Source organism: Carassius carassius, chromosome 4 (genome assembly GCF_963082965.1).
Source record: "Carassius carassius chromosome 4, fCarCar2.1, whole genome shotgun sequence".
Lineage (NCBI taxonomy): Eukaryota > Metazoa > Chordata > Actinopteri > Cypriniformes > Cyprinidae > Carassius > Carassius carassius.
In genome coordinates this window covers 15,804,074-15,829,360 of record NC_081758.1, presented here as the reverse complement: position 1 = coordinate 15,829,360, position 25,287 = coordinate 15,804,074, and the positions used below count along the sequence as shown (strand labels likewise).

General features: G+C 39.0%; 1 protein-coding gene across 1 annotated transcript in view; it reads left to right on the top strand.

Moving 5' to 3' along the window:
- LOC132137730 (neurogenic locus notch homolog protein 1-like) overlaps positions 1 to 24,523 on the top strand; it is a 50,731-nt gene extending 26,208 nt beyond the window's left edge. Inside the window, exons 5-34 of the mRNA XM_059547618.1 lie at positions 1,211 to 1,333; positions 1,449 to 1,682; positions 2,196 to 2,351; positions 2,511 to 2,696; positions 2,970 to 3,083; positions 4,835 to 4,948; positions 5,165 to 5,398; positions 5,491 to 5,601; positions 6,967 to 7,159; positions 8,252 to 8,397; positions 8,495 to 8,608; positions 9,947 to 10,066; positions 10,159 to 10,311; positions 10,385 to 10,613; positions 11,329 to 11,530; positions 12,573 to 12,726; positions 12,851 to 13,035; positions 13,234 to 13,366; positions 14,106 to 14,363; positions 14,476 to 14,588; positions 15,255 to 15,826; positions 16,530 to 16,964; positions 17,044 to 17,192; positions 18,095 to 18,308; positions 18,522 to 18,612; positions 18,782 to 18,944; positions 20,556 to 20,854; positions 20,983 to 21,130; positions 21,724 to 21,821; positions 21,952 to 24,523. Coding sequence (XP_059403601.1) covers positions 1,211 to 1,333; positions 1,449 to 1,682; positions 2,196 to 2,351; positions 2,511 to 2,696; positions 2,970 to 3,083; positions 4,835 to 4,948; positions 5,165 to 5,398; positions 5,491 to 5,601; positions 6,967 to 7,159; positions 8,252 to 8,397; positions 8,495 to 8,608; positions 9,947 to 10,066; positions 10,159 to 10,311; positions 10,385 to 10,613; positions 11,329 to 11,530; positions 12,573 to 12,726; positions 12,851 to 13,035; positions 13,234 to 13,366; positions 14,106 to 14,363; positions 14,476 to 14,588; positions 15,255 to 15,826; positions 16,530 to 16,964; positions 17,044 to 17,192; positions 18,095 to 18,308; positions 18,522 to 18,612; positions 18,782 to 18,944; positions 20,556 to 20,854; positions 20,983 to 21,130; positions 21,724 to 21,821; positions 21,952 to 23,259 — 6,749 coding nt within the window. The 3' untranslated portion in view covers positions 23,260 to 24,523. The remainder of the gene's footprint in view (positions 1 to 1,210; positions 1,334 to 1,448; positions 1,683 to 2,195; positions 2,352 to 2,510; positions 2,697 to 2,969; positions 3,084 to 4,834; positions 4,949 to 5,164; positions 5,399 to 5,490; positions 5,602 to 6,966; positions 7,160 to 8,251; positions 8,398 to 8,494; positions 8,609 to 9,946; positions 10,067 to 10,158; positions 10,312 to 10,384; positions 10,614 to 11,328; positions 11,531 to 12,572; positions 12,727 to 12,850; positions 13,036 to 13,233; positions 13,367 to 14,105; positions 14,364 to 14,475; positions 14,589 to 15,254; positions 15,827 to 16,529; positions 16,965 to 17,043; positions 17,193 to 18,094; positions 18,309 to 18,521; positions 18,613 to 18,781; positions 18,945 to 20,555; positions 20,855 to 20,982; positions 21,131 to 21,723; positions 21,822 to 21,951) is intronic.
- The last annotated feature ends 764 nt before the right edge of the window (positions 24,524 to 25,287 follow it).

Genomic DNA, 25,287 nt, shown 5'->3' with positions numbered 1-25,287 from the left:
CAACATACTGTATAACCTAAACCTCAGTGTTGAGGAAACATCACTGAAGTTACTTCTTCTTCTTTTATTCCCTGCATTAATGGGTTTTGAAGGAATAATTCATTTTATATGATGTGATCAGTTATGAAATATACCATAACTACACTTTTTGGAGTTAAATTGTAGGAAATTGTGGTTAAAGTTCGTTGTCGTTGGTGCCTCTAACAGAATCCTGGTACCGCTAGTCTTCTAAGAAAAGGAAGACTGTTGACCGCAACAACACTAACGACTGTTTTCGAATGGTTCACATCATTTTATCCCTCTATTTGTACTGGGAAATAATCGAATTTGCATGTTTGTGTTAAAGGATCTGTGCAGTGCAATCTGATATAAATATTTAGTTCTTTGTGAGGAAACATGAACTCTGTCAGCAAACAGTTGCCCAAATATTTATCCTTGTCTAGAATATTTGACATTATGGGAGTATGTATTAAGTGCTGATTTTTATTTCACAATGCTCAAAAGATACAGGCTATGTTCACGTTTTATTATTATTATTTTTTTTAATGATAGCATGAACAGCAAACATCCCTTTGTGGAAATAATTGGACAGGTACACTACCATTCAAAGTTTGGGTTAAGTAAGATTTTCAAATGTTTTTGAAAGAAGCCGCTTATACTCAGCAAGGCTTTATTTATTTAATAAAAAATACGGGCAAAAATAATACTTTGAAATATTACAACTTAAAATAACCATTTTCTATTTGAATATATTTTCAAATTTGATGGCAACGTTGAATATTCAGCATCATTACTCCAGTTTTCAATGACACGTGATCCTTCAGAAATCACTCTAATATGCTGCTTTGGGGCTTTTCTTATTATTATCAATTTTATCAAACAACTGTGCTGCTTGATATTTGTGGGAACTGTAATACAGTACTTTTCTTTCAGGAATCTTAGATAAATAGAAAGTTCAAAAGAAAAGCATTCATTTGAATTATAAATTTTTGTAACAATGTAAAAGCCTTTACTGTCACTTTTAATCAGTTTAATGCATCCTTGTTGAATGAAGTTATTAATTTAAAAAAAATTATATAGATCAGTTTTTATGAGTATCACCTTGAACAGACAGTGTGTGAAATGGGTATGTGAACAATCTTGTCAGTTCTGGCTTTTAAATCTTTACGTTTCAAGACATTTTTTGATGCAACTGCCTATATCTTTTCAGGATTTAGTGGTCAGAACTGTGAGGAGAACATTGATGACTGTCCAGACCATCGCTGCCTTAATGGAGGTACCTGTGTGGATGGAGTGAACACCTACAATTGCCAATGCAAGCCAGAGTGGACAGGTACCAACTGCCTACTTGAACCTCACACTTCACTTACAGTTACAGAGAGCATTTTATCTGTTTGGAAAAGAAATGTGGTGAAATGAATGCCTGTATATATATATTTATTCCTCAGGTCAGTTCTGTACCGAAGACGTCAACGAGTGCGATTTGATGCCCAATTCCTGCCAGAATGGTGGCACATGCTTGAACACACAGGGTGGATACAACTGTGTGTGTGTAAACGGCTGGACGGGGGACGACTGCAGCGAGAACATCAATGACTGCGCAGATGCAGCCTGCCACGCAGGAGCCACATGTCATGATCGGGTGGCCTCCTTCCTGTGTGAATGCCCTCATGGGCGCACAGGTGTGCATTTTTCTCTCTCTCATGAATCAAATACAACATGGTTTGAGGCACTCATTCTGTTATTTGAGCATTAGGTTTTTTGTTAGTTTTGTTCAAATGCTCTAAAAAGAAGCCAAAAGTTGGAGTGGGACATATTCATTTGCTTGTCTTTTAATCTGCTAGAATGTATCTATTATTTAGAGCCTGTCCTCCAACAAAAAACGACTATATAGGTCATTTGTGCAAGCACCTTATTACGACCTATATTTACGCTTTAAAGTTAAGCGCCCTCTAGTGGGCATAAAAATAATGACAGTATCGCGTTGCATCTGTCGTCATGAAATGGCGTATTACCATTGCATATAGATGATATACAGTAAAGTTAGTAGCTATGAAATAGGTGGCATAAATAATCTGCCTTGATTTCACAGGGTCTTTAAAATTTGCCATACTGTTTAAAAAGCAAACATTCACCAATGTTTAATGGCAAAATCCTGCACAAGCTAATTCTCACTGTGTGTCTCTGTGATTTAGGTCTGTTGTGTCACCTGAATGATGCTTGCATTAGTAACCCATGTCAGAAAGGCTCCAACTGTGACACCAATCCCGTCAATGGCAAGGCCATATGTACCTGTCCTCTGGGCTACGTTGGTCCAGCCTGTGACCAAGATGTTGACGAATGCTCGCTGGGTAAGGACTGGCTGTTTATTGTATCTGTAAACATTATTGTTGGTGCTTAAAAAGCACACTAGTGACTTTGCATACTGGTCATGTTTAAAAATGTAGTTATTACAAAGGAATATTTATATTGTAAATGTTTAAAGGGTGTTTTTTGTGTCCTTCTTTTAGGTGCAAACCCTTGTGAACATGCTGGAAAGTGTATAAACACAAAAGGTTCCTTCCAGTGTAAATGTCTGCTGGGATATGTGGGAGCTCGATGTGAACTGGACATAAACGAGTGCATGTCCAACCCATGCCAGAATGACGCTACTTGTTTGGATCAAATCGGAGGCTTCCATTGCATCTGCATGCCAGGTAACCAAAAGATCTGCTGCATTTGGTTAAGGACACAGCTTGTATCTAAATGCTCTCTCTATATTAGCTCATGCTGATGTCATTACCTCACATGACTAACCTGTGATCCAGTAAATTGCTTCTGCTGGCTGTAACACTAATGATACTGATGTCTGACTACATGAAGTTACTATATTCTGTTTATTATACACAAAAGAAGCACTTAGAGCATTGCTAAGACATGCTGAATTTTCTGGCTAAGTCTGGAGCTTATTCCCCTATGTTAATTGGCAGGCTACGAGGGAGTCTTCTGTCAGATCAATACTGATGAGTGCGCCAGCATGCCCTGCCTCAACAATGGGAAGTGCATCGACAAGATCAACAACTACCAGTGCGAGTGCCCCACAGGTGAGCATATAGGGGTCAATCACCTCCCTGGACAGAACAGAGTGGAGAACACTAATCCCTGCCCTGAGGCAGGCTTACACAGCCCGGGCTTAAATGCTCCGAATAATCCATATGAAAGTTTGAATTTCAGACAGTTTTTGCTTGAATAAGATGATGTATATCATTTATTCACAGCAAAAACCTGCTTATGGTATTTCTAGTGTTTTAATAGTATAGTGTCAGCGTTTTTACTGAAAGAATATACATTTTTTATATTTATTTTAATATATATCTTTCTAGTGCACAATTTATGTTGAACAGTTTTTTATATAAATATTTATACGACAACTGAGACATTTTAATTTAGAAATTCCAAATATATTTTAATGCGTAATCATAATTTAATTTACATTTTTAATGACTACAAATTAAAATATCGTTCATAGTAGATATCTACATTGTTTTTATTAGTATCCCACATTGTAAGAATACTTTTTTCTGTTTCAGTGACATTAAACTATTTGAACCATTTTGTTGATAATGTAGGTTTGTGAAAAAGGCTCTTCTTGTAGAAAAACAACACATCGACATCAGTTTAGGATGTGGAATGATTCATGTTGATGAAGTTGTGCAAGAAAAGGGACCTACGGGGACCCCCAAGAGTGGTGTAAAGGATTTTTGGGAGATGGTAAGCAGAAGATGTGGAAGCTAGGCCCCTTCACTGTTTCAGATGGAAATCCGAGCTCCTTTTCAGCATATGGCGCAGAGATCCTTTTCAGTAGTGTACACACTGAATCCATAGCAACCACAATGGGTGTTTTTTTTATATGTGGCATTTTAGAGGCTCTGAAGAAATCCCTATTCTGAAGATGCATGGGACAGATCTTGATTACCAATGCCAGGAGGATCTTAGCAAGTTAAGAATTTGTTGTGAGGATTATCACTATAATAATACAAGATGTGTAATTACTTTTCTAAGTGATCAGACATGAGGATTCTAACCTGAGGGATGATTAAAAGGCTAGATAAATCCCACAGATTTACACTAAAGCCATATCTACAGACCAAAGCAGCATAGTGACTGAAGGTGGGCTACGGAAACCATACCCCAAAAAAAGTAGCAACCACCAACTGTAGCAACACTCTAGCAACATCTGATGAACTGCATAGCAACATTTTCTTCAAAAAATATAGTTGTTTTATTGTTGCTTTAACTGTCCAATAAGTCTCCACACTGATGGATTTGTAGCCCTTAATGTGTTCAGACTGTATATTTGAACAGCAGACATCTTTAGTGAGGGATTCAAATAACTGAGGGAGAAAGCACAAATGTTGGGCGATACTGAACGATGGGACTCCTGAATAGGATGAGGTCAGGGTTTGCGTGGGGCTCTTTTGGTGAGACAGACTCGGAGAGGGGGGCAAAGGCTAGATAGGAGAATGCACATTGTGATGGTAAACTTCTACGGGACAAAGGAGGCAACCACCATGGCTTGGCGTGCCACTGAATAGACAGTTCCTCTTTGTCTGGTGCCCTTGGTCAGAAGGCCTTGGAAGGTTTTTACCGCCAATTTACAACCTTCTCACCCTCTCACTTGTGATGGTTTGTTGAAAAGCAGCTTGAAAACTTGTGAGAGAGGGGTTAAGCTTGCAGCCAAGTATTAATGAACGCTGGCCGTGTTGTACAGATGAGTGTGGAGGAATGAAGCGGGTGCAAACCAGAGGAATATTTGTATTGAACCCCTCCCCTTTCCTCTCGCCCACCCTTTCAGGATTCTCAGGTAGCCAGTGCCAGTTCGACATCGACGAGTGCGCTAGCACCCCTTGTAAAAATGGGGCAAAGTGTATTGATGGGCCCAACATGTACACCTGCCAGTGCTCTGAAGGTACGAAGACGCTTTCTGCTTGTTTCAGCTTTTAAAAGTAATAAAAAATTTATAATGTATTTATGTAGTTAATAAACATTTTTGCAGCTCTAAAATATTTATTTGGCTATAAATTTATTTCTGAGTCATGGACAAAACATGGAAATCACAGGGCCTAAATGTGAGGAAACACTGTGCAATAGTAAATATAATAAATTAATCTGTTTTCCTTTATAGGATACACAGGGCAGCACTGTGAAACAGATGTAGATGAGTGTCTATCCAACCCATGTCACTATGGCACCTGTAAAGACGGCCTGGCATCCTTCACCTGTTTATGTCGTGCAGGTTTTATGGGCCGTCTGTGTGAGATTAATATTAATGAGTGTCTCAGTCAGCCATGCCAAAATGGAGGCACCTGCCAGGACCGTGAGAATGCTTACTTATGCATCTGCCCTAAAGGAACCGCAGGTGCCACTTTTACAGTAATGGCCAGAAATGTAAACTACTGCTTGTCAAAAGCTCTTCTGGTCATTTACTTTATTTCTATTTTTTGTTAACAGGTGCTAACTGTGAGGTCAACCTAGACGACTGTAAAAGCAATCCATGCGATTTTGGAAGATGCATTGACAAGATAAATGGTTACGAGTGTACCTGTGAACCAGGATACACAGGTGAGTGGTCTTAGATCTTGTGCCTCATACATCAGTCGAATGGCAAATGCATTGAAATATAAAATAGTCTCATTCATTTGAAATGAGAGTTTAATTGAATAGTTCGCCAGCAAAGAAAATTTGATCTTCATTTCCTCACCCTCTTGCATTCCGAAACCCATATGCTATTTATTTTTCAAGATATTTACAAGAAAACAACACACAACAACAACAGTTAACGGTGGCCAAGGGCTGTCGGGCTTCAAAAATGGTTTTAAAATATAAAACTAATAAAACTTTGTTAGACTAAAAAGTGTGACAAACAGACTGAAATGTACATCATTATTCACTGATAATCTTCACTTCCCATGCCAGGGACAGTCACCTAAGACCAGACTGTATGGATTCAGGTTAGAGTTCAGGAATATCACATATGGATCGGATCGGGACAAACTGTAATGCTGTCTATCAGAATGCACTTCCAACTTTACACTGAGGTTAAGGTTAGGGTTAAGGATTAGTATTTATTTCAGGGTTGTGTAAACAGTAAATACAGTGACTGATTTGTCACATTTGAATGATTTGTTATCAATTATTTTTCTTGTACTCTTACGTGTCTCCTCTAGAATGTTTAGAAAAGATTTAAACAACGTGTCAAACTGTGCTCTGATTTGCCAAGATACCAACGACATTTCAATATGACCCTAACACTACACTACACTACACTAACTGCATTCATTGGATAAGTCTTATTTTTGTCATATTTTCATTTCTCCTAAATATTTTTAATAGAAGCATCTGGGACAAAGTTGATACATACTCTACTTAGTCATTTAAGCTTTTGGAAAAGCCACTGTGTATGTGGTTTTATCAAGGCAGTCTAGGTGGTATACTGAGCCCAGGTCTTTATCAATGTAGAAATAGATGGGGAGTCAACAAAGAGTTCAGCAGGTGAGACAGGCAACAAAGGAGGGTGGGGAGAGACAGCTGGCCAGCGAGCACACATTAGGCCTGGGCCGTGGTGTTAGCTTACTGTCTCACCCAATCCCCCGCCTGCTGAGCAGACACACAAGCCGGCCCACTCCCACATTCAGCCAGAGATCTTCAGGACATCTGGGAGTTTGAAAGCAGAAAAGATGTGCAAAAGATTTGTGAAAGTCAATCTTTTAAAAGGGGGAAGTTGGCCGGTGTTTTAAAGACAAGTGACAAATGAAACCTCTGCCTTTATGCTGGCATTGCGTTTGGTGAATAGTGGTGGGCAGTAAGCCTAGGATTTCAAGAAAAACAAGGAATGGCTAAATGAATGCTGCCGATTCAGGAGTTATTTTGACTACCACACAACAAGTGACACTATCTATTTTCATAATTCTGACTTGTTTTTTGTAGGGAAAATGTGTAACATCAACATTGATGAATGTGCCATCAACCCCTGTCACAATGGTGGAACCTGCGTTGATGGAGTCAATGGCTTTACATGTATGTGCAGAGAGGGCTATCATGACACCACCTGCCAATCACAGCTTAACGAATGCCTTAGTAACCCCTGTATCCATGGACACTGTGAAGACAAAGTCAATGGGTGTGTATTATTTACATACATACACTGCAAGGTTTATGGAATCATCATCATCAAGATAGCCTATTGGGTCCAACCACGCTGTAAACAAACGAACAAACTAGGGGTGCTCCGACTGATCGGCTAGACATATCTATCGTCAAATAATCGCTTTGGGAAGTTTGATCTGCGGTCTCTATAAAGGCTGATCTCATAAACCGATCTGACATTCATGACATGTAGCTGCACCATCTCAATCTCTGTCGGCATGGGTGAAATAATTATAATGCAATGAAAGCAAGATACAATTCATATTTCTTTATTAAATAACTTACAAAGTCATTTGAAAACTTTCTGTGAGACTTTCACAAACGGCGTCTCTCTTTTTTTTCTTTCAAAAATGCGCAAATGGCTTCAAATCACCACATTTTGTCTGCACTATAAGCAATACACACTCAAAGCGCACAAACATATGGCCGCCTCACATACTGTACAGCTCACCAAACCAGGCTTGTGCTGTGTGTAAGCTATTGTGCAACAATTGCCCCATTGTGAACATTTAGGTGAGATAATTATATATTTAAAAAAAAATGTCTATAGAATGCTCCCCCTCTACCCCTCAAATTAAAGAAAAAACCAACAAGAGTCACCTAAGAGGGGACTTCCCCCCATTTTCAAAAATGAAAGTCAGACCCTGAATGATTGTCTGTAAAAATCCTGATTGGATCATCAACTATAAATAAGGCTTCAAAATGATCAGTATATGTGATTGAATATCTGCAACAAAAATCCTGATCGGAGCACCCTTAACACAAACAGAAATAGCTAAAACCAGCTTACACTGACCTGGCTGGTCTTTTGGCTAGTTTTGGAATAGATTTGGCACTTAGGAGACCAGCCCGCTAGCCAGCTATAACAGCTGAACAAGACCTAATACAAGCTAAGACCAGCAAACCAGCTCAAGTCATGCTAAAATCTGATGTTTTGTTGTCTAGATTAGTTTAGGAGCAGCTAGGACCGGCCAGAAACCATGCCAAACCAATTTGAGATGGTTAAAATGGGATCTTCTAGCAGTGAAAAATAACAAATGTAAAATGCAGATCTTGTTTCTTATAGATATAACTGTATTTGTGACTCCGGCTGGAGTGGTGTCAACTGTGACATCAATAACAATGAGTGTGAGTCCAATCCCTGTATGAATGGGGGCACCTGTAAGGACATGACCAGTGGCTACGTCTGCACATGCCGCGCTGGCTTCAGTGGTTCGTATCATTCATTCTTCTAATGTAATATAACTATGTGCTATGCTTTTTGACCACCACTCAAAATACACCATGTCTTCCTAACGTTTGATTATAGGTCCCAACTGCCAAACAAATATCAATGAATGCGCCTCCAACCCTTGCTTGAATCAAGGAACCTGTATTGACGATGTGGCTGGATACAAATGCAACTGTTTGCTGCCTTACACTGGTATGAATTTAGCTTTATCCTTGACAGTTGTGACTGTATAGATGTTTTAACCAATTTGAGAGTTTAGGAGTTGATGAAAAGTTAATAAATCAATAAAATCATAAAAATAAAATAAAATAAAATAAACATACATACATACATACATAAATGCTAAAAAATATATTGAACATTTTATTAGTTTATGTGTATGTCATATGACCCTTAATCAGCATCAGAAAACTATTGATATATTAACTCAAAGTCTCAGGGGGATTTCAAGTACATATTTTGCTTCAAAGGGATTAGAGTGATAGAAATGCCTTTTGTCAAATATTTTAAGTACTGGTTATATATGTAAGATATTTTTGAGACCATGATGGACATTATGACAGTTAGCTTTCTTTCCTGTGTTGATGTATTTCCCATTGAAACAGGAAGTTGTGGTGGGCTATTTCTTTTAAATAGCCCATAACCTTTAGTTTAAGGCACAAACATGAACAATGATTCGCTAATTACAGGAAGGATTCTCATTCTAGGAGCATTTGAATCAACAAAGTTTCAGATAAGCCTGAAAGTACAGAATGATGTATTAATATTTGTAATGCATTTTCATGAAGAAAATGTAAGTTTTTTTATTTTTATAATCTTTGACAAATTTTAGGACCTTAAAGCTTAAAAAAAGGCATAAAACCTATTTATTTCTTAGTTTAATATCTTAAAGCCTGAAAAAAATAAACTAAGATTTTGAGGTATTTAAGTAGCTTCAGTGTGGCTCCGACTTTTTTTTTTTTTACTGTATTTAAACCATCAATCTAGCCCCAAATTGTTGACAGTGGCCCCTCAAGACCCTGCAAGTATCTCTGTTGACAATACAGGGAAATGTGTTTTCAACAGACAACACATTCTTTCCTCTCAATGTGTTATTTGACAAAACAGATAATGATGTTTTGCTCGTGGAACAGAAATCATATTCATTCACATTGATGTTCTTTTTGGAAAAATCTACACAGCGTTATATAAAGAATAACAAAAAACTACTCGTCTCAGGGTGGGAACAGTAGCCTGTCATGTTTCCTGTTTGCCCTACTTCCTGTCTCACAGAAACGCAAATGATCAGACAATGGCAGGAAAACCTGCTGGCTTCCTGCAGGGGCCGACCATCGTGGAAATAGATAGGCCAAATGTGCTTTGCTTTGCTAGGACTGACAGACTAATCTCCAACCCAGAAAAGAGGAATCAGAACTTGTAATGAAACATAGTGTCAACTTTTAAATTTAGGTCTCCTTTGAGGAAGAACCTCTCCTAAGAATATCTTGAATGCAAAAAAACGTTTTTTTTTTTACACGTTTTATCTTCTAGGCGAGAACTGTGAAACCCTGTTGGCCCCGTGCAGCCATAAACCCTGTAAGAATGGAGGTGTATGTAAGGAGTCTGAAGACTATGAGAGCTTCTCTTGTGTGTGTCCTGAAGGATGGCAAGGTACAATATTCACAAAACTAACAAGAAAATCTGTCCTAGCCTAAGTATTATGCTCAAGTATATTTATACTTCCTGCTCTCTCTCAATTGAAGGCCAGACATGTGAAGTGGACATCAACGAATGTGTCAAAAACCCTTGCCGAAACGATGCCGTCTGTCAAAACTCTATTGGCAGCTACAAATGCAGTTGCAAATCAGGCTACACGGGCCGCAACTGTGAGACAGACACTGACGATTGCACACCCAGTGAGTGTCCCATTTCAGCTTTATTTTAATGTAGTTCATTTAGTTGATGTCTAACACCATACTTTTCCTTTAGACCCTTGCAGTAACGGTGGTTTCTGCAAAGATGCTGTGAACGCCTTCACTTGCACCTGCCTGCCAGGTTTCCGGGGGAGCAAATGTGAGGAGGACATTAATGAATGTGACAGTAACCCATGTAAAAATGGTGCGAACTGCACTGATTGCGTGAACAGTTACACATGTACCTGTCCACCTGGATTCAGTGGGATTCACTGTGAGAACAACACACCTGACTGCACTGAGAGGTACCAGCTGCACTCTGATTTGTATCAGTTCTCAAGCATAAATACCGTACTGACCTTGAAATGGAAGAAAAAACAGGGAAGCTCTGAAACATTGAAAAATAGCAAATTCATTGGATAGAAACAAATTATTTACCTGACCACTGTGACCATTTCTTACTACAATACACCACTGTTTTTTTTGTAAAGAAATAATAGTTTCATTCAGCAAGGATGCATTAAATTGACAGTAAAAGACTTTTTATTAGAAGTGACAGTAAAGACTTTTAAATTGTTTCAAAATATTTCTATTTCAAATAAATGCTGTTCTTTTGAACGTTATACAGTATTTGTCAAAGAATCATGAAAGATTTATCATGGCCTTCACTAAACATTTAAGCATCACAACGCTTTTCAAAATTGATAATAATGAAAACAGCAAATCAGCATAAAATAATAAGATCTGAAGGAACATGTGACCCTGAGGACTGGAGTTATGACTACTGAAAATTCAAAAACATAAAAAAAATCTAATGCCAGTGTACATTATAATGCCATTCTGACATGCAAAGAGAATGTTATATTATGCGTTAGTGCCCCCTCTGGTAAACAAATGACAATGCAATCAGAGAAGCATCACAACGCATGATACTGTATATTACTTGCCTATGAAACTAAATGATTTTAAATTAATCTACTAATGCTTTTTTTGTGGTATTATTATATTTTTTTCAAACAGCTCTTGTTTTAATGGGGGCACATGTGTGGATGGCATCAACAGCTTCTCGTGCCTGTGCCCAGCGGGGTTCACTGGAAACTACTGCCAGCATGACATCAACGAGTGCGACTCCAGACCCTGCATGAATGGAGGCACCTGTCAGGACAGCTATGGCACTTACAAGTGCACCTGCCCTCAGGGATACCATGGCCTTAACTGCCAGGTAACAAATCACAGAATTAGACAGCATGTGAAATGGACAAAAACTTAGTGTGTATCCATCATACATTTATAGCTTATTGGGTTTCCTTGTTGATTCTTAAAACTGCCGAAACATTAAATGAACATTTATTTTACACAATATTCCCTAAAATATATATACTAACATTTTTTAAAAATGTATATATTTCTATTAATTACACATCTTTTAAATAGTTGATGTCAGTAATTTAATAACTTTTTTTTAATTTATATATTGATCTATACCTGATTCACATTAGCACTTTAGGATCTTGTTTAGTAGTCATGTTTAATCACATCTTATAGATGGACTTTTATTTTTGAAAATGCACAGGAACTTTCAAACACTGTTATATTTCTTAATTGTATTAAAATGAACAATTTATAATTTTCATAGTTAACTCTATGATTTTAAGGCTTCATAGGAGCACTCCCGATGTGAGAAATGTCAATATAAATATACGTAGATCTTAATTTCTTTCATTTTAACTGAATTTTTCTTTATATTAAAATAATTATACTAGTAACATTTATAAATAAAATGTACAAATCTATAAAAGGTTTATTTAAATATTATGTATTTTTAATTATATTTAATTTTAATAATGAATTCAAATGATAGAATTTTCTAAATTTTCCATTTTCTAAAATCAGTCGAATTAAAACAGACATTGTTTATGTTTGCTCTGTATTTTTATGCTTAGAGTATCACACCGTTAACTTAGCAACATGCTTACCTCAAACTCTGTTATAGTCAATAGAATGCATAATGTAACTTTTTTAGTAGCCTTGGTTCCAGAAGTTTTTTTTTGCATAAGAATTTTTAAGAAAGTCTTTGTAAAACATATAAACATATAAACCATAAAAATCAATGGCAATAATTTAAAGACAGATTATGATATAATGATCTATGCCTAATTAATGTCAGCTATTTATGTAAAATAAAATATTTACTATCACTTAAAGAGATTTGAAATCCTAGATGCATGAGTTTAGTGAACAGTGGATAAATTCTTGTCTTGCAGGAGCTGGTGAACTGGTGTAAGCCATCTCCCTGTAAGAACGGAGGTATCTGCAGACAGAGCGGCACTAAGTACAGCTGCCAGTGTCAGACAGGCTGGACTGGTTTATACTGTGACGTCCCCAGCGTTTCCTGTGAGGTGGCCGCCAAACAGCAAGGTAGGTTTGTTTGTTTGTATGTATGTAATGTGACTAAAATATGTTTGCAGATTACCACACATTTCTGCTGGGGCTCTTCAGTGTTTCACAAATCTGCTGTGATGTTTGCTTCTTCCACTTTTAGGTGTAGAGGTGGCCCAGCTGTGTCGTAACTCTGGCCAGTGTCTGGACGCTGGAAACACACACTATTGTCACTGTCAGGCTGGATACACAGGCAGCTACTGTGAGGAGCAGGTGGATGAATGCATTCCCAATCCTTGCCAGAATGGAGCAACCTGCACTGACTACCTGGGCGACTATTCCTGTGAAGTAAGTAAAGCAAATCTGGTGGTTAGGGACAAGACGTGACTGTAGAAGAAGACACTTAGGTTTATACCAGATAAATCTCCCTTCTTTGTAAAAGAATTGCTTGTTTGGCAAATAAGGAAGAAACTGCCAAGTAAACAGAAACAGGCTTGTTTTATGTTTGGCATTAATTCGCCTCACTCTTTCTCTGGTTTTATGAAGTGCGTGCCAGGTTATCATGGAGTGAACTGCTCTGATGAGATCAATGAGTGTCTGTCTCAGCCCTGCCAGAACGGAGGCACATGCATCGACCTGATCAATACCTACAAATGCTCCTGTCCTCGGGGAACACGAGGTCAGCTATAACTTCCTCCTCTGGTTTGCTCTTTTTGCCCATTCCACGCTTCATTAATTAGGTCTTAACTGTTATCACCAGGCTTAGACCTTTCTCTCTGATTGATGTAGTCATGCTTAATTACATCTCATAGATGGACTTATTTTATAAATTGGACAGAAACTTTCAAACAGTTTTTTATATTACCCAATTTTATTAAAGTTAACGTTCCTTTGTCTTTGTAGCGCTATGATTTTAAGGCATCATAGGAATGCTTCTATTGACCTTAAATCATTTTATTTTTTCCCTATGTAATTCATCAGGAATAATCTAAATTTAATCTAACAGAAATGTTTATGTTTGCTCTGTATTTTTATGTTCAGAGTATCTCTATGCTATTAAACACGAAAAAAAAAATCATGTTAAAATATTGCATGCTGGACATGCCACAACAAAAGCATGTGTCATTAACAGGCTCATAGCTCTTATTAAGTTCAGGTTTCTAAAGTTATTGTAAACAATGGAGAAAATGAATGGGGATTTTATTTTTTACAATAACCCAACTGTTGCACTCCATTTTATTCAAGTCATGTTTCTTCATTACATATCAGTAATGACTATTATGCTGCCTTAGAGGACAACTGTCTAAGTAGGCAGTATTCTAGCAAGGCAGTTCACTAGGTTTTGGACAGAGCCTATTTGTACCTCTCTGCAGTAAGGGTAGCTTTTATAAGACCTTTCCTCTTCGCTTCTCTCTCAGGGGTGCACTGTGAAATCAACATTGACGACTGCACACCCTTCACCGACCCCATCACCCAAGAACCCAAATGCTTTAACCAGGGCCGCTGTGTGGACCGTGTGGGCGGGTACCACTGCATCTGCCCGGCCGGATATGTGGGGGAACGCTGTGAGGGTGATGTCAATGAATGCTTGTCCAACCCTTGTGACCCCCGTGGCACGCACAGCTGCATCCAGCTGAAGAACAACTACCGCTGTGACTGTCGCACAGGATACACAGGTACAGCACAGGCTACTGTGGACCATTCTGCTTTGATTCCGAGAGTAATGCTACATTCTGATCATGTTGTCAGATGAGTAATAATAACCTTTTTTTGTGTGTGTCCCTACAGGTCAGCACTGTGACAAAGTGTTTGATGGCTGTAAGGGCAAACCTTGCCGTAATGGAGGCACCTGCGCTGTGGCTAGTAACACTCCTCACGGCTTCATCTGCAAATGTCCACCGGTTAGTCATATTCTCTGATACATATGTTATTTCATTTCATGTTATTTCATCTCCATCACATAGATTATGAACTAATCAGGCAGGTTCTATACAGCATTTATAGACATGTGGTAAATAAATAAATAAGTAAATTAGAATTTCTAAAATTATTTCTCCTTAGCTTTTCCATTTTAGTCACAGGGCCACAAATATTCTATATAATTACATATGTCTGTTATATGTCTAAATAAATTATTGTATATAATTTTCTATGATCGTTTTCATGCTAATGTTAAAATAATACTTTAATTCAGCAAGGATGCATCAACAAGTCTATAAAAAAATTTATTGTGGATCCCACAAAAATATAAAGAATCTAAACAATTTCAACATTGATAATAATAATAATAATAATAAATGTTTCTTGAGCACCAAATCAGTATATTAGAATGATTTCTGAAGGATCATGTGACACCGAAGACTGGAGTAATGACTACTGAAATTTCAGCTTTGCCATCCAATAAATAAAATACATTTTGAAATATATTAAAGATGAAAACAGTTATTTTAAATTATAAATATGTTTTTACTGTATTTTTGAACAAATGAATGCTTTACCTATAGATTTGCTAAAATGTCAGTAAACTGCAATGCATACATTTTACCACTTGTGTATGTCTCATGTAGGGTTTTACAGGCTCAACTTGTGAGTATAATGCTCATGCCTGTGGTAGTCTCCATTGTAAAAACGGCGGTACATGCATTTCTGGTCACAAGAGCCCCAAATGCCTGTGCACCCCTGCCTTCACTGGTCCTGAGTGCCAGTATCCCACTGAGGGTCACTGCACATCCAATCCATGCTACAATGGAGGCACGTGCGAGTATGTCTCAGAAGCCCCATACTACCACTGCATCTGTCCTACCAGCTTCAATGGCCTCTTCTGCCACATCCTGGACTACAGCTTCCAAGGTGGCCCTGCTCGAGACATCAAACCAACTACAGAAGTGACAGTGAGATGCGAGATAGCAGAGTGTGAATACAAGAAAGGCAATAAGATTTGTGACAGCACATGTAATAATTATGCCTGTGACTGGGATGGAGGAGACTGCTCTCTGAACTTCAATGCTCCATGGCAGAACTGTTCGGCTGCGCTGCAGTGCTGGCGCTATTTTAATAACGGGAATTGTGATGAACAGTGTCACAATGCTGGGTGCCTCTATGACGGATTTGACTGCCAGGGACTGGAGGGCCAGTGCAAGTGAGTGATATTTGAGAAGTTTCAGGGAAGTTAAATATTTTGTAATCATAGCTAAGTTTGAAGCTAAAATGACCAGGCTTAAGAGAAATTCTCAGGGAGTTTTTTTGGAAATCACAATTTTTAAACTCCCAGACAATTTCTCTTCAGCAGGTCTGAAAAAGTCATAGAAAATTTTCTAGTTAAGCTCAGCTCTTAAGTGAATGATATGTAAGATTATCCGATTATCTTTTAGCTAACTGCACATAATGGACACATAATGGATGTGTTTATGCACCTTGTCCTTAATTCACTGTGGGGTAGTTTCAGAACATGGTACCTTGTCTACGATGGTTTACAAACTCTAACCATCTTAACCCAGATGGTCTAACACAGGAGTGTCCAAACGCGGTCCTGGAGGGCCAGTGTCCTGCATAGTTTAGCTCCAACTTGCCTCAACACACCTGCCTGGAAGTTTCTAGTATGCCTATTAAGAGCTTGATTAGCTGGTTCAGGTGTGTTGGATTAGGGTTAGAGCTAAACTCTGCAGGGCACCAGCCCTTCAGGACCAAGTTTGGACACCCCTGGACTAACAGGTAAAAACCTGGTCCACAAGCATGTAGTCCACCATCTTAAGCCATCTAGACACCTTGTAAAACTAGAAGCTTTTTAGCTCTGTTAATCCAGATTGAATGCGATTTCTAAACTCTGCTTTCCTCTCTCATAGTCCACTTTACGACCAGTATTGCAAAGACCACTATGCAGATGGTCACTGTGATCAGGGCTGCAATAATGCAGAGTGTGAATGGGACGGGCTGGACTGTGCCAGCAACATACCCGAGAAGTTAGCTGCTGGACTTCTGGTTGTGGTGGTCCACATTTTGCCTGACCAGCTCCGAAACAACTCCTTTGGATTTCTGCGGGAGCTCAGCCGAGTGCTCCACACCAACGTCGTTTTCCGGCGCGACAGCAAGGGAGAGGAAATGATCTACCCATATTACGGCAACGAGCAGGAGCTGAGAAAGCACAACATCAAACGATCACTAGATGGCTGGAGCGATGCTTCTAGGAATGTCTTGAGCTCCGAAAAAAACAGCATTTACAATATAGTGGTGGAAGGAGGGAGAAAACGCAGAGAACTGGACGAGATGCAGATCAAAGGGTATGTAGGTGAAAGTTGAGCCTGCGTATGCTTTAAAAAGATGTTTGAATAAAAATAATGCTTTTGATTTTCTTTTCAGCTCGGTGGTCTATTTGGAGATTGACAACCGCCAATGCTACCAACAAACCTCTGAGTGCTTCCATAGTGCAAATGATGTGGCTGCTTTCCTCGGAGCCCTGGCTTCCAGCGGCAGTCTGAATATGCCTTACGTAATCGAGGCCGTCACAAGTGAGTGTTTGGCACGAGCATTGCCGTGTGCCTCACGTCTTCCCATAATGCCCTTAATCAAGACTAGGCCTCCCGTCTTACTCAATGTATTCAGCAACACTCCCCCCCCCCCCGACAAACCTTTAACCCCACCAACTCCTACTGCGGATTAAAGGGATCACTTTGAAGTTTGTGCATTTCTTCCTTATAACAATGAATCAAATGCTCTTTGTGCATTAGACAGACTAAACAATCAATGCAGCAGTCTGAGGGCAGATCCGCTGGCTCCAGGCACTAAAAATAATTAATTGATGCAAATCATGTCAACTCATTTGGCCCAACAAGACACTCTCACATACATGCATATAGCCCATTCATGGTTTGAATCTAAAATGATGGGGGCTTCTGCAATCTTAACCTTGTTGAATGTACCAGGACTTAATGCATCTCCAAGGGTTTAGGTGAGCAGAGTTTATCATTTCAAAATCGTTAGTGGAGAGAGCATGAAAAAAGAGAGGAGAAAAATTGATCGGGAGTGTGCTAGAAGTTGGGAGTCTTTGTTATCTCGAAAATCCTAATAAATCCTTCGTCTTTACAGCTTAAAGTGTGCGCGGTAATTTGAAGTTCATTAATCCCTCCCTTTTTTTCCCTTAAAGAAGAACTGGTAAAGTTGTCTCCTGGTACCCTGGGCTGAGAAAGGGGAGAGGAGGTGTTCTTTCTTTTCTCTTTTTTCTGTCCTCCTCCTTTTCTTATTTGCCAGCTCCTTTTTGATGAGGAGCGGTTAGCAATTCTGATTACTACGAACGCGTGCCTCGCTCTAGTTTGTCCGCCCATCTCAAGCAATTTGTTCCTCATCGCTGGATGAGGAACATATTCTTGTACTTTCTGTGGGTTTGACATGTCATTGGTGCTTCCTGTGGCAGGTAAGATTGATGGACCACCGGCCATAGAGCTCTATCCAGTGTACGTGGTTCTGGCAGGACTGGCGCTGCTGGCCTTTGTCGCTGTGGGAATGGTAGCCTCCCGTAAACGCCGCCGCGAACATGGTCAACTCTGGTTTCCAGAGGGTTTCAAGACCAGTGAGCCCAGCAAGAAGAAGAGGAGGGAACCGGTCGGCGAAGACTCCGTTGGTCTGAGGTCAGTCACGTTATCTTTGGGTGTCGGGTTTGAAGGGACAAACGTTTCGTTGAGTTGAGTGTATTTTAATTAAAGCTTTAGGAAGTAGGTAAAGGTTGATAATCAGTGATGGCTTTTGGTGTTGGAGAACAGTCTTTAAAGTAGCTTTTTTTAGCTGGGTGCAAAAAAAATAAATTATTTGGCATGTCTAATGGGTTATTTTTGTTTAAACAGGCCACTTAAGAACTGCTCAGACATTTCATTAATGGATGACAACCAGAATGAATGGGGAGAAGAAGAACCATCAGACACTAAACGCTTCAGGGTGAGCAGATCAACACATTTCCCACTGACAAGTTAAAAGAAAAAACAGTGATCACTATCATAAAATTCACATAGAAGCGTCTTACAATTAGTATTCATGCATTAAGACATAAAGTGAATTAAAATGTTTTTTTTTTTCAATTTGTTAATGTCTCATTCTCTTTTATTAGTCAGAAGAGCAGGCGATGCTTGATTTAGACGATCAGCCAGATCACCGGCAGTGGACGCAGCAGCACTTGGACGCAGCCGATCTACGCATCCCATCCATCGCTCCCACACCCCCTCAGGGCGAGATAGAGAACGACTGCATGGATGTCAATGCCCGAGGACCAGGTTAGGCATCGTTGTATCCATTTTTTGTGGTAGTGGTTTTGTTAATGGCTATTGATGACTTTTTAAATTACAATATAATATACTCATTTAATATATTTCAATGTTGTAATTATAATAAAATGTTATTCATTAAAATATCAATTAATTTTTTTTATTATATTTATAATCATATAATTTAGATTAAAATATAAATGTAAATGTATAACTTTATTATATTTCCTTTAATAAATCCTACGTCTTTACAGCTTAAAGTGTGCGCGGTAATTTGAAGTTCATTAATCACTCCCTTTTTTTCCCTTAAAGAAGAACTGGTAAAGTTGTCTCCTGGTACCCTGGGCTGAGAAAGGGGAGAGCCCAGGGTACCTCTCTCTCTCTCTCTCTCTCTCTCTCTCTCTATATATATATATATATATATATATATATATATATATATATATATGTATACAGTATATGTATACACACATCTTATATAAAATGTGGCCTCATTGACCATTTAATTATTAGGTAGAAAAGTAGTAAATTTTGGCTGCTGTTATTTTTGCTTTATATATGCAGGATAAATCATTTAATTACTCTAGTTAACAGACATAAGGAGATATTCTTTCCTTTTTTTATGAGAACTCATCAATAGTTTACCACTTAATGAGTGTAAAAGGCATTCTTTGCTTATGGATTACACCTGTTCTCTGGTTTACACACAGTGTTTGTGTGTGTGCGCGCACTGTCGAGTGCTGGTACGAGGAACTGAATTGAGCTTTAAGTAGGAGTTAATGCTCAGGGCCCTGTGGGGAAAAGAATCCACTTCAAAGGCTCTGACTGAAAGCTGCAAACCCTGGGGACTGAGCACATTTTTTACCAGTCTTACCCATTCATCCTGTGATATCATTCTGCTTACATGTTTTGTTAATTAAAACTCTTTATGATATACTCATCCTCTTTTTCTAGAAGAACCAATCTACCCCTGACAATACTTTAAGATTGTCAAAGGCTACATTCTTTTGCTATCTCTTTGCAAGTTGTTTTTTCTTTTTTTTTTCTCTTTGTGTGGATTGATGTTTTAAAATCGACCAAATCGGGACTGATCTGGGAATAGCTATTCTTTTGAAGCCGAGAAGCCCCTGTCGAAGTCAGCAGAAAAAGCAGCTCCTCAGAGGTGATAATACTCTGTTTTACCAGCAGTTGAAATTTCAAAGCGTGGCCAGCGTCCCTGAGATTTACCAAACCTCCATGCTTGATTACAATCCGTTAGCGAAGCGATCTGGGGCGATTCAGAAAGACAGCGTGTCAAATCCAACTTCGATTTGTTTGTTTCACAGGCATTACTTTGGTCCATCACTTTGAGGAAAGGAAAAATATTGCTCTTTCAACTAACTTTCATTTGTCTCAGGGTTTTCTCTTCAAATTGTGTAGCAGAAATAATGATGGAAACCTGAAATATGGGGGGAAAAGTGCTGTTTATATATATATATACAGTATATGCTTGAAATTACAATTAATTCTGGAGAATGGTCATGAAGGAATTTAGAATTTGAACAATTAAGGTCTCCTTAGCATAAAACTTCTGCTACATAAATTTAAACATCATATCTTCCCTCTCTTTTTCCTCTCTAGATGGCTTTACTCCACTGATGATTGCATCCTGTAGTGGAGGAGGACTAGAAACAGGAAACAGCGAGGAAGAGGAGGATGCTTCGGCCAACGTCATCAATGACTTCATCTACCAAGGAGCCAACCTTCACAACCAGACGGACCGTACAGGTGAGACAGCCCTACACCTGGCTGCCCGCTATGCCCGCTCAGATGCTGCAAAAAGGCTCCTGGAGGCCAGTGCAGATGCCAACATCCAGGACAATATGGGACGGACTCCATTACATGCTGCTGTGGCTGCAGATGCACAAGGGGTCTTCCAGGTATGTGAGCCACAATTGCATTAGAGAATACAGAGTAATATGTAGGAGGCTTAATATTGTGCATTTCCACCAATCGATGCATCTTTATCTTGGTTTTCTGAAACATGTTAACTTATGTCCTTGTTCAGATTTTGATACGGAACCGTGCCACAGACCTGGATGCCCGCATGCATGATGGCACCACACCTCTGATACTGGCAGCAAGACTTGCAGTCGAGGGCATGGTGGAGGAACTCATCAACTGCCATGCTGATGTCAATGCCACTGATGACTCTGGTATGACTAATACACTGCCATATTTCATTGAATCATTTGAAAGCAGGATACACTACCAGTCAAATGTTTCCAATTATCTTAAAATTCTTTCTATATGATCTGATCTAAAGGTTAATTTTTAAATGCTTAAAAATAATTTTGCAGACAGAAAATCTAAACCATGAATTTTTAAATGTTAATAATAAATTATTATTATTACATATACAAGGTAAATCAGGTGGCAAATTATGTTTTTTTGAGCACCAAATCAGCAGATTAGAATGATTTCTGAAGAATTATGTGACAATGAATACTGCAAAAAATGGCTGCTGGAAATTCGGCTTAGTCATCACAGGAGTAAATTATATTTCAGAATATATTAAAATAGAAGACTATTATTCTAAAATGTGGAAAATAGTAAGAATGTAGAATGTAGTAAGAATGAGTATATTTGTCCAAACATTTCACTGCTAATATATAATATGGTGATATTTTACTTTTAATGTATACTGGATACATTTTTAGATTTGTGACTGTTTTACCACTATTAAATGTATTATTATAAATTGCTATTGTTTTTTTAATGTAATGGAGTGTTTCTGTTTGTGCTACAGGTAAATCTGCACTTCACTGGGCAGCAGCTGTGAACAACGTAGAGGCAGCGATGGTATTGCTTAAGAACGGGGCAAATAAAGATATGCAGAACAATAAGGTAAGCAGCACTTGACTAGTTTGTATAACAACAAATAATGCCATGATATCTTAGACATAACACACCTCACATAATATTTATATTAACATAGTACAAACACCTGTGGCTTACCAACTGTTTTGCTATTTAGGAGGAGACTCCTCTGTTCTTGGCGGCAAGAGAAGGAAGTTACGAGACTGCTAAAGTTCTTCTCGAGCATTTCGCTAATCGGGAGATCACAGACCATATGGATCAGCTCCCGCGGGATATCGCTCAGGACAGAATGCATCATGACATCGTGCGGCTCATCGACGAATACAACCTGGTCCGCAGCCCTCCCATGCACAGCGCCCCCCTATGCACCACCCTCTCCCCGCCTCTCTGCTCCCCCAACGCCTTCATGGGTAGCATGAAGCCCTCTGTACAAAGTAAAAAACCCCGCAAGCCAAGCACAAAAGGCATCGGTTGCAAGGACGGCAAAGATATGAAAGCCAAAAAGAAGAAGGCACAGGATGGAAAGGGAAACTTACAAGACAGCTCAGCCGTGCTCTCACCGGTCGATTCCTTGGAATCACCTCACGGGTACATATCTGACGTCGCCTCCCCACCCCTGATGACATCACCCTTCCAGCAATCACCCTCCATGTCCCTTAATCACTTACAGGGTATCTCAGACACCCACATGGGCGTCAACCACCTGGGAATGGGCAACAAGCAAGAACTGGGCCATATACAGTTCGATCCGTTGCCCCCACGTCTCACCCATCTTCCAGTGGCCGGATCTAATGGCTCTAACATTATGAATGGCCAGTGCGAATGGCTCGGGCGGATGCACAATAGCATGGGTCCTCAAAATCAATTCGGAGCCATGAGGAACGCCTCAGGTCAGGCCAACCTTCACCAGTCCGGCCTGATAACGTCTCTTCACAACAGCCGTCCCGCCACACTGTCTCAGATGATGAACTATCAGAGCCTGCAGAACGCTCACCTCACCACACAGTCGCATCTAATGATGCAGCAGAACATGCAACAGAGACCGCAGCAGACGAACGTCCAGCTGCAGCACCAGAGCTCCAATCCACCCAGCGGCATGAGTCAAAACTTGCTCTGTGGCGAACTGGGTGGACCAGAGCTCCAGCAGATCACGGGGAATGGCATGCCCATCCACACCATCATCCCCCAGGAGACCCAGCTGCTGAACCCATCCTCTCTGGGCCCCAGCATGGCTGGAACGCAGTTCCTGACGCCACCTTCCCAGCACAGTTACTCAGCCCCAATGGACACCAACACCCCCAGCCACCAACTCCAAGGGCCTGACCACCCATTCCTCACGCCATCTCCGGGTTCACCGGACCAGTGGTCCAGCTCATCTCCTCATTCCAACATGTCTGACTGGTCAGAGGGCATTTCCAGCCCGCCCACTAGCATGCAATCGCAAATCGGACAGCAGTTCAAGTAAAAAAACCTGCTTAATGAAGGTCTTTTTTATGCTCTTGTACTAACCATATTTTTTTTATTTATTGGTATTTTGTTATTTATACTTTTTTCACCATTTAATTAGAAATTTGGGCAAAAGAAATGATCTTAAAAATAATGCTACTGACCGCAATACACCGTACTCAAATGTTTATTGGTCTTATTTCAGTTGATCTGCCTTTTCATTTTTGTTTGATTAATTAAACCGAATATTGTTTAAATTTGTAAAAATGCAAAGTTCTTGTATGGGCATTTTAGCGAGCATGTTTTTATACAACAAACTTCAGTGTTAAAGTAGATTTATGTTGTTTAATTAAAACAAGCTGCTTTTCCGTTATTAGAAGAAAAATGATTACATTTTTTCCATGTATTTTCTTATATTTGTTATGGTTAAGTTCTCATCATTTTTTATTTGTTTTACTTTTTGCTACAAAATGTCTACTACAAATCAGTAGTGGTATCATAATTGAACATTTGTATAGTTCAAAGAGATTTGCTTTCTTTCTCTTTTTCTTGTACATTAAATTCCTGCAAAAGCAGATTTCTAAACGTACACTGTAAGTGTGGATGAAAAAACAAGGATCTGAGCTACTTAAAAGAAATGATATTGACTTGTATGAAACAGGTGCCAATGTCAAGTTCTCTGTATCTTTTTCCTTCAATTTTGTCGAACTGGTCACGTGGCCAAAAGTGTCTGGGGTTTTATGAAGGTGTTTCAAATTGAACTTCTCTTTGCTTTACTTCAGTTTTATATCTTCGTTTGAGCCTATGGCTAATGTAAATAGATATTGTATGCGTTTGTCATGTAAACAGGATTTTGTTTCAGAAATCTTAAGTGTGCCATGGAAGGTTTAAATATTTTAATGCAACGTAGTTATGTTTTCTATCATATGCAGAATGTATTTTTTTTCTCAGTATCACTGAGGTAGAGACTATAAGAAATCTATACACACAAATGATTAGAGAATATGACATACAGAATAACATAACAACAAATAGATTTATGACTCACTACTTCTTGACCACCAATAGTTTCCCACAAAAATAAGTTCAAATGTCCCATAAAGGGATAAGGTGGTGTCATATATCCACTTTAAGCCATCAGTACTTCCAAGTGCATCAGATTTAAGTATGAGATTTGAGTATGAAATATCTGCACATGTGTAGTTTACATGCTCAATATTTTGTCAGTTCTACTGTCTGTACAAGTTTCATTGATTAATAAAATATACCAATGTGTATTGAAATTTAATTCTCCGTTGTATTTCTCAGTCTGCTCTAAGACTTTCTTTATGACCTGTCTAGCTTATTTACCAAAAGTATTTCTTACAAGCTTTAGCTGAAGTAATATCAAAGCAACTAAAACAGATATATTGATGAAGCATTAACATTGCTTGCTTTTGCCTCCTCACGCAATAGCAAGCGGGGTTTGAATATCAAAGAAATTTTTTTTTCTTATAATATAATGAAATTATTACCGGTATGAGCTAAATTTACATAAACATATCAGAGGCTGCTAATCTTTTTTGTTGCATTATCCTGCAGCGCCATCTGCTGAAAATCTAATGACTATCAACAGCGCCCTCTGCTGCTGAGAGGACAAAAGCGTGTAAAGCTGTAAACTCACTGTTCACTTGAACTAAAGGACAAACGTCCACTTCAGGTACTATGAGTACCACATTAGGTACTCATTTTGAGAAGCTCACCCATAAATCTTTTGTTCTGGGCCCCACAACAAAATTCTTTGCTAAAACTGATAAGGGATCACACAGACCCTGAAATCGATGGGCTTGTTAAAGGACAAGACTTTATAGATATTGATAGTAATTTGTTCACTGTTTTTGTTTTGTCGGAAACTATTATTTATTAATTTATTCCCATCCATTATGACACTTACAACCTCTAATATGAAAATGGAATTAGTACTAGCACTGTCTACACACATCAAAGTGCAGCTTACTCTTAAAAGGTTAGTTCACGCAAAAATCAAAATTATGTCATTAATAACTCA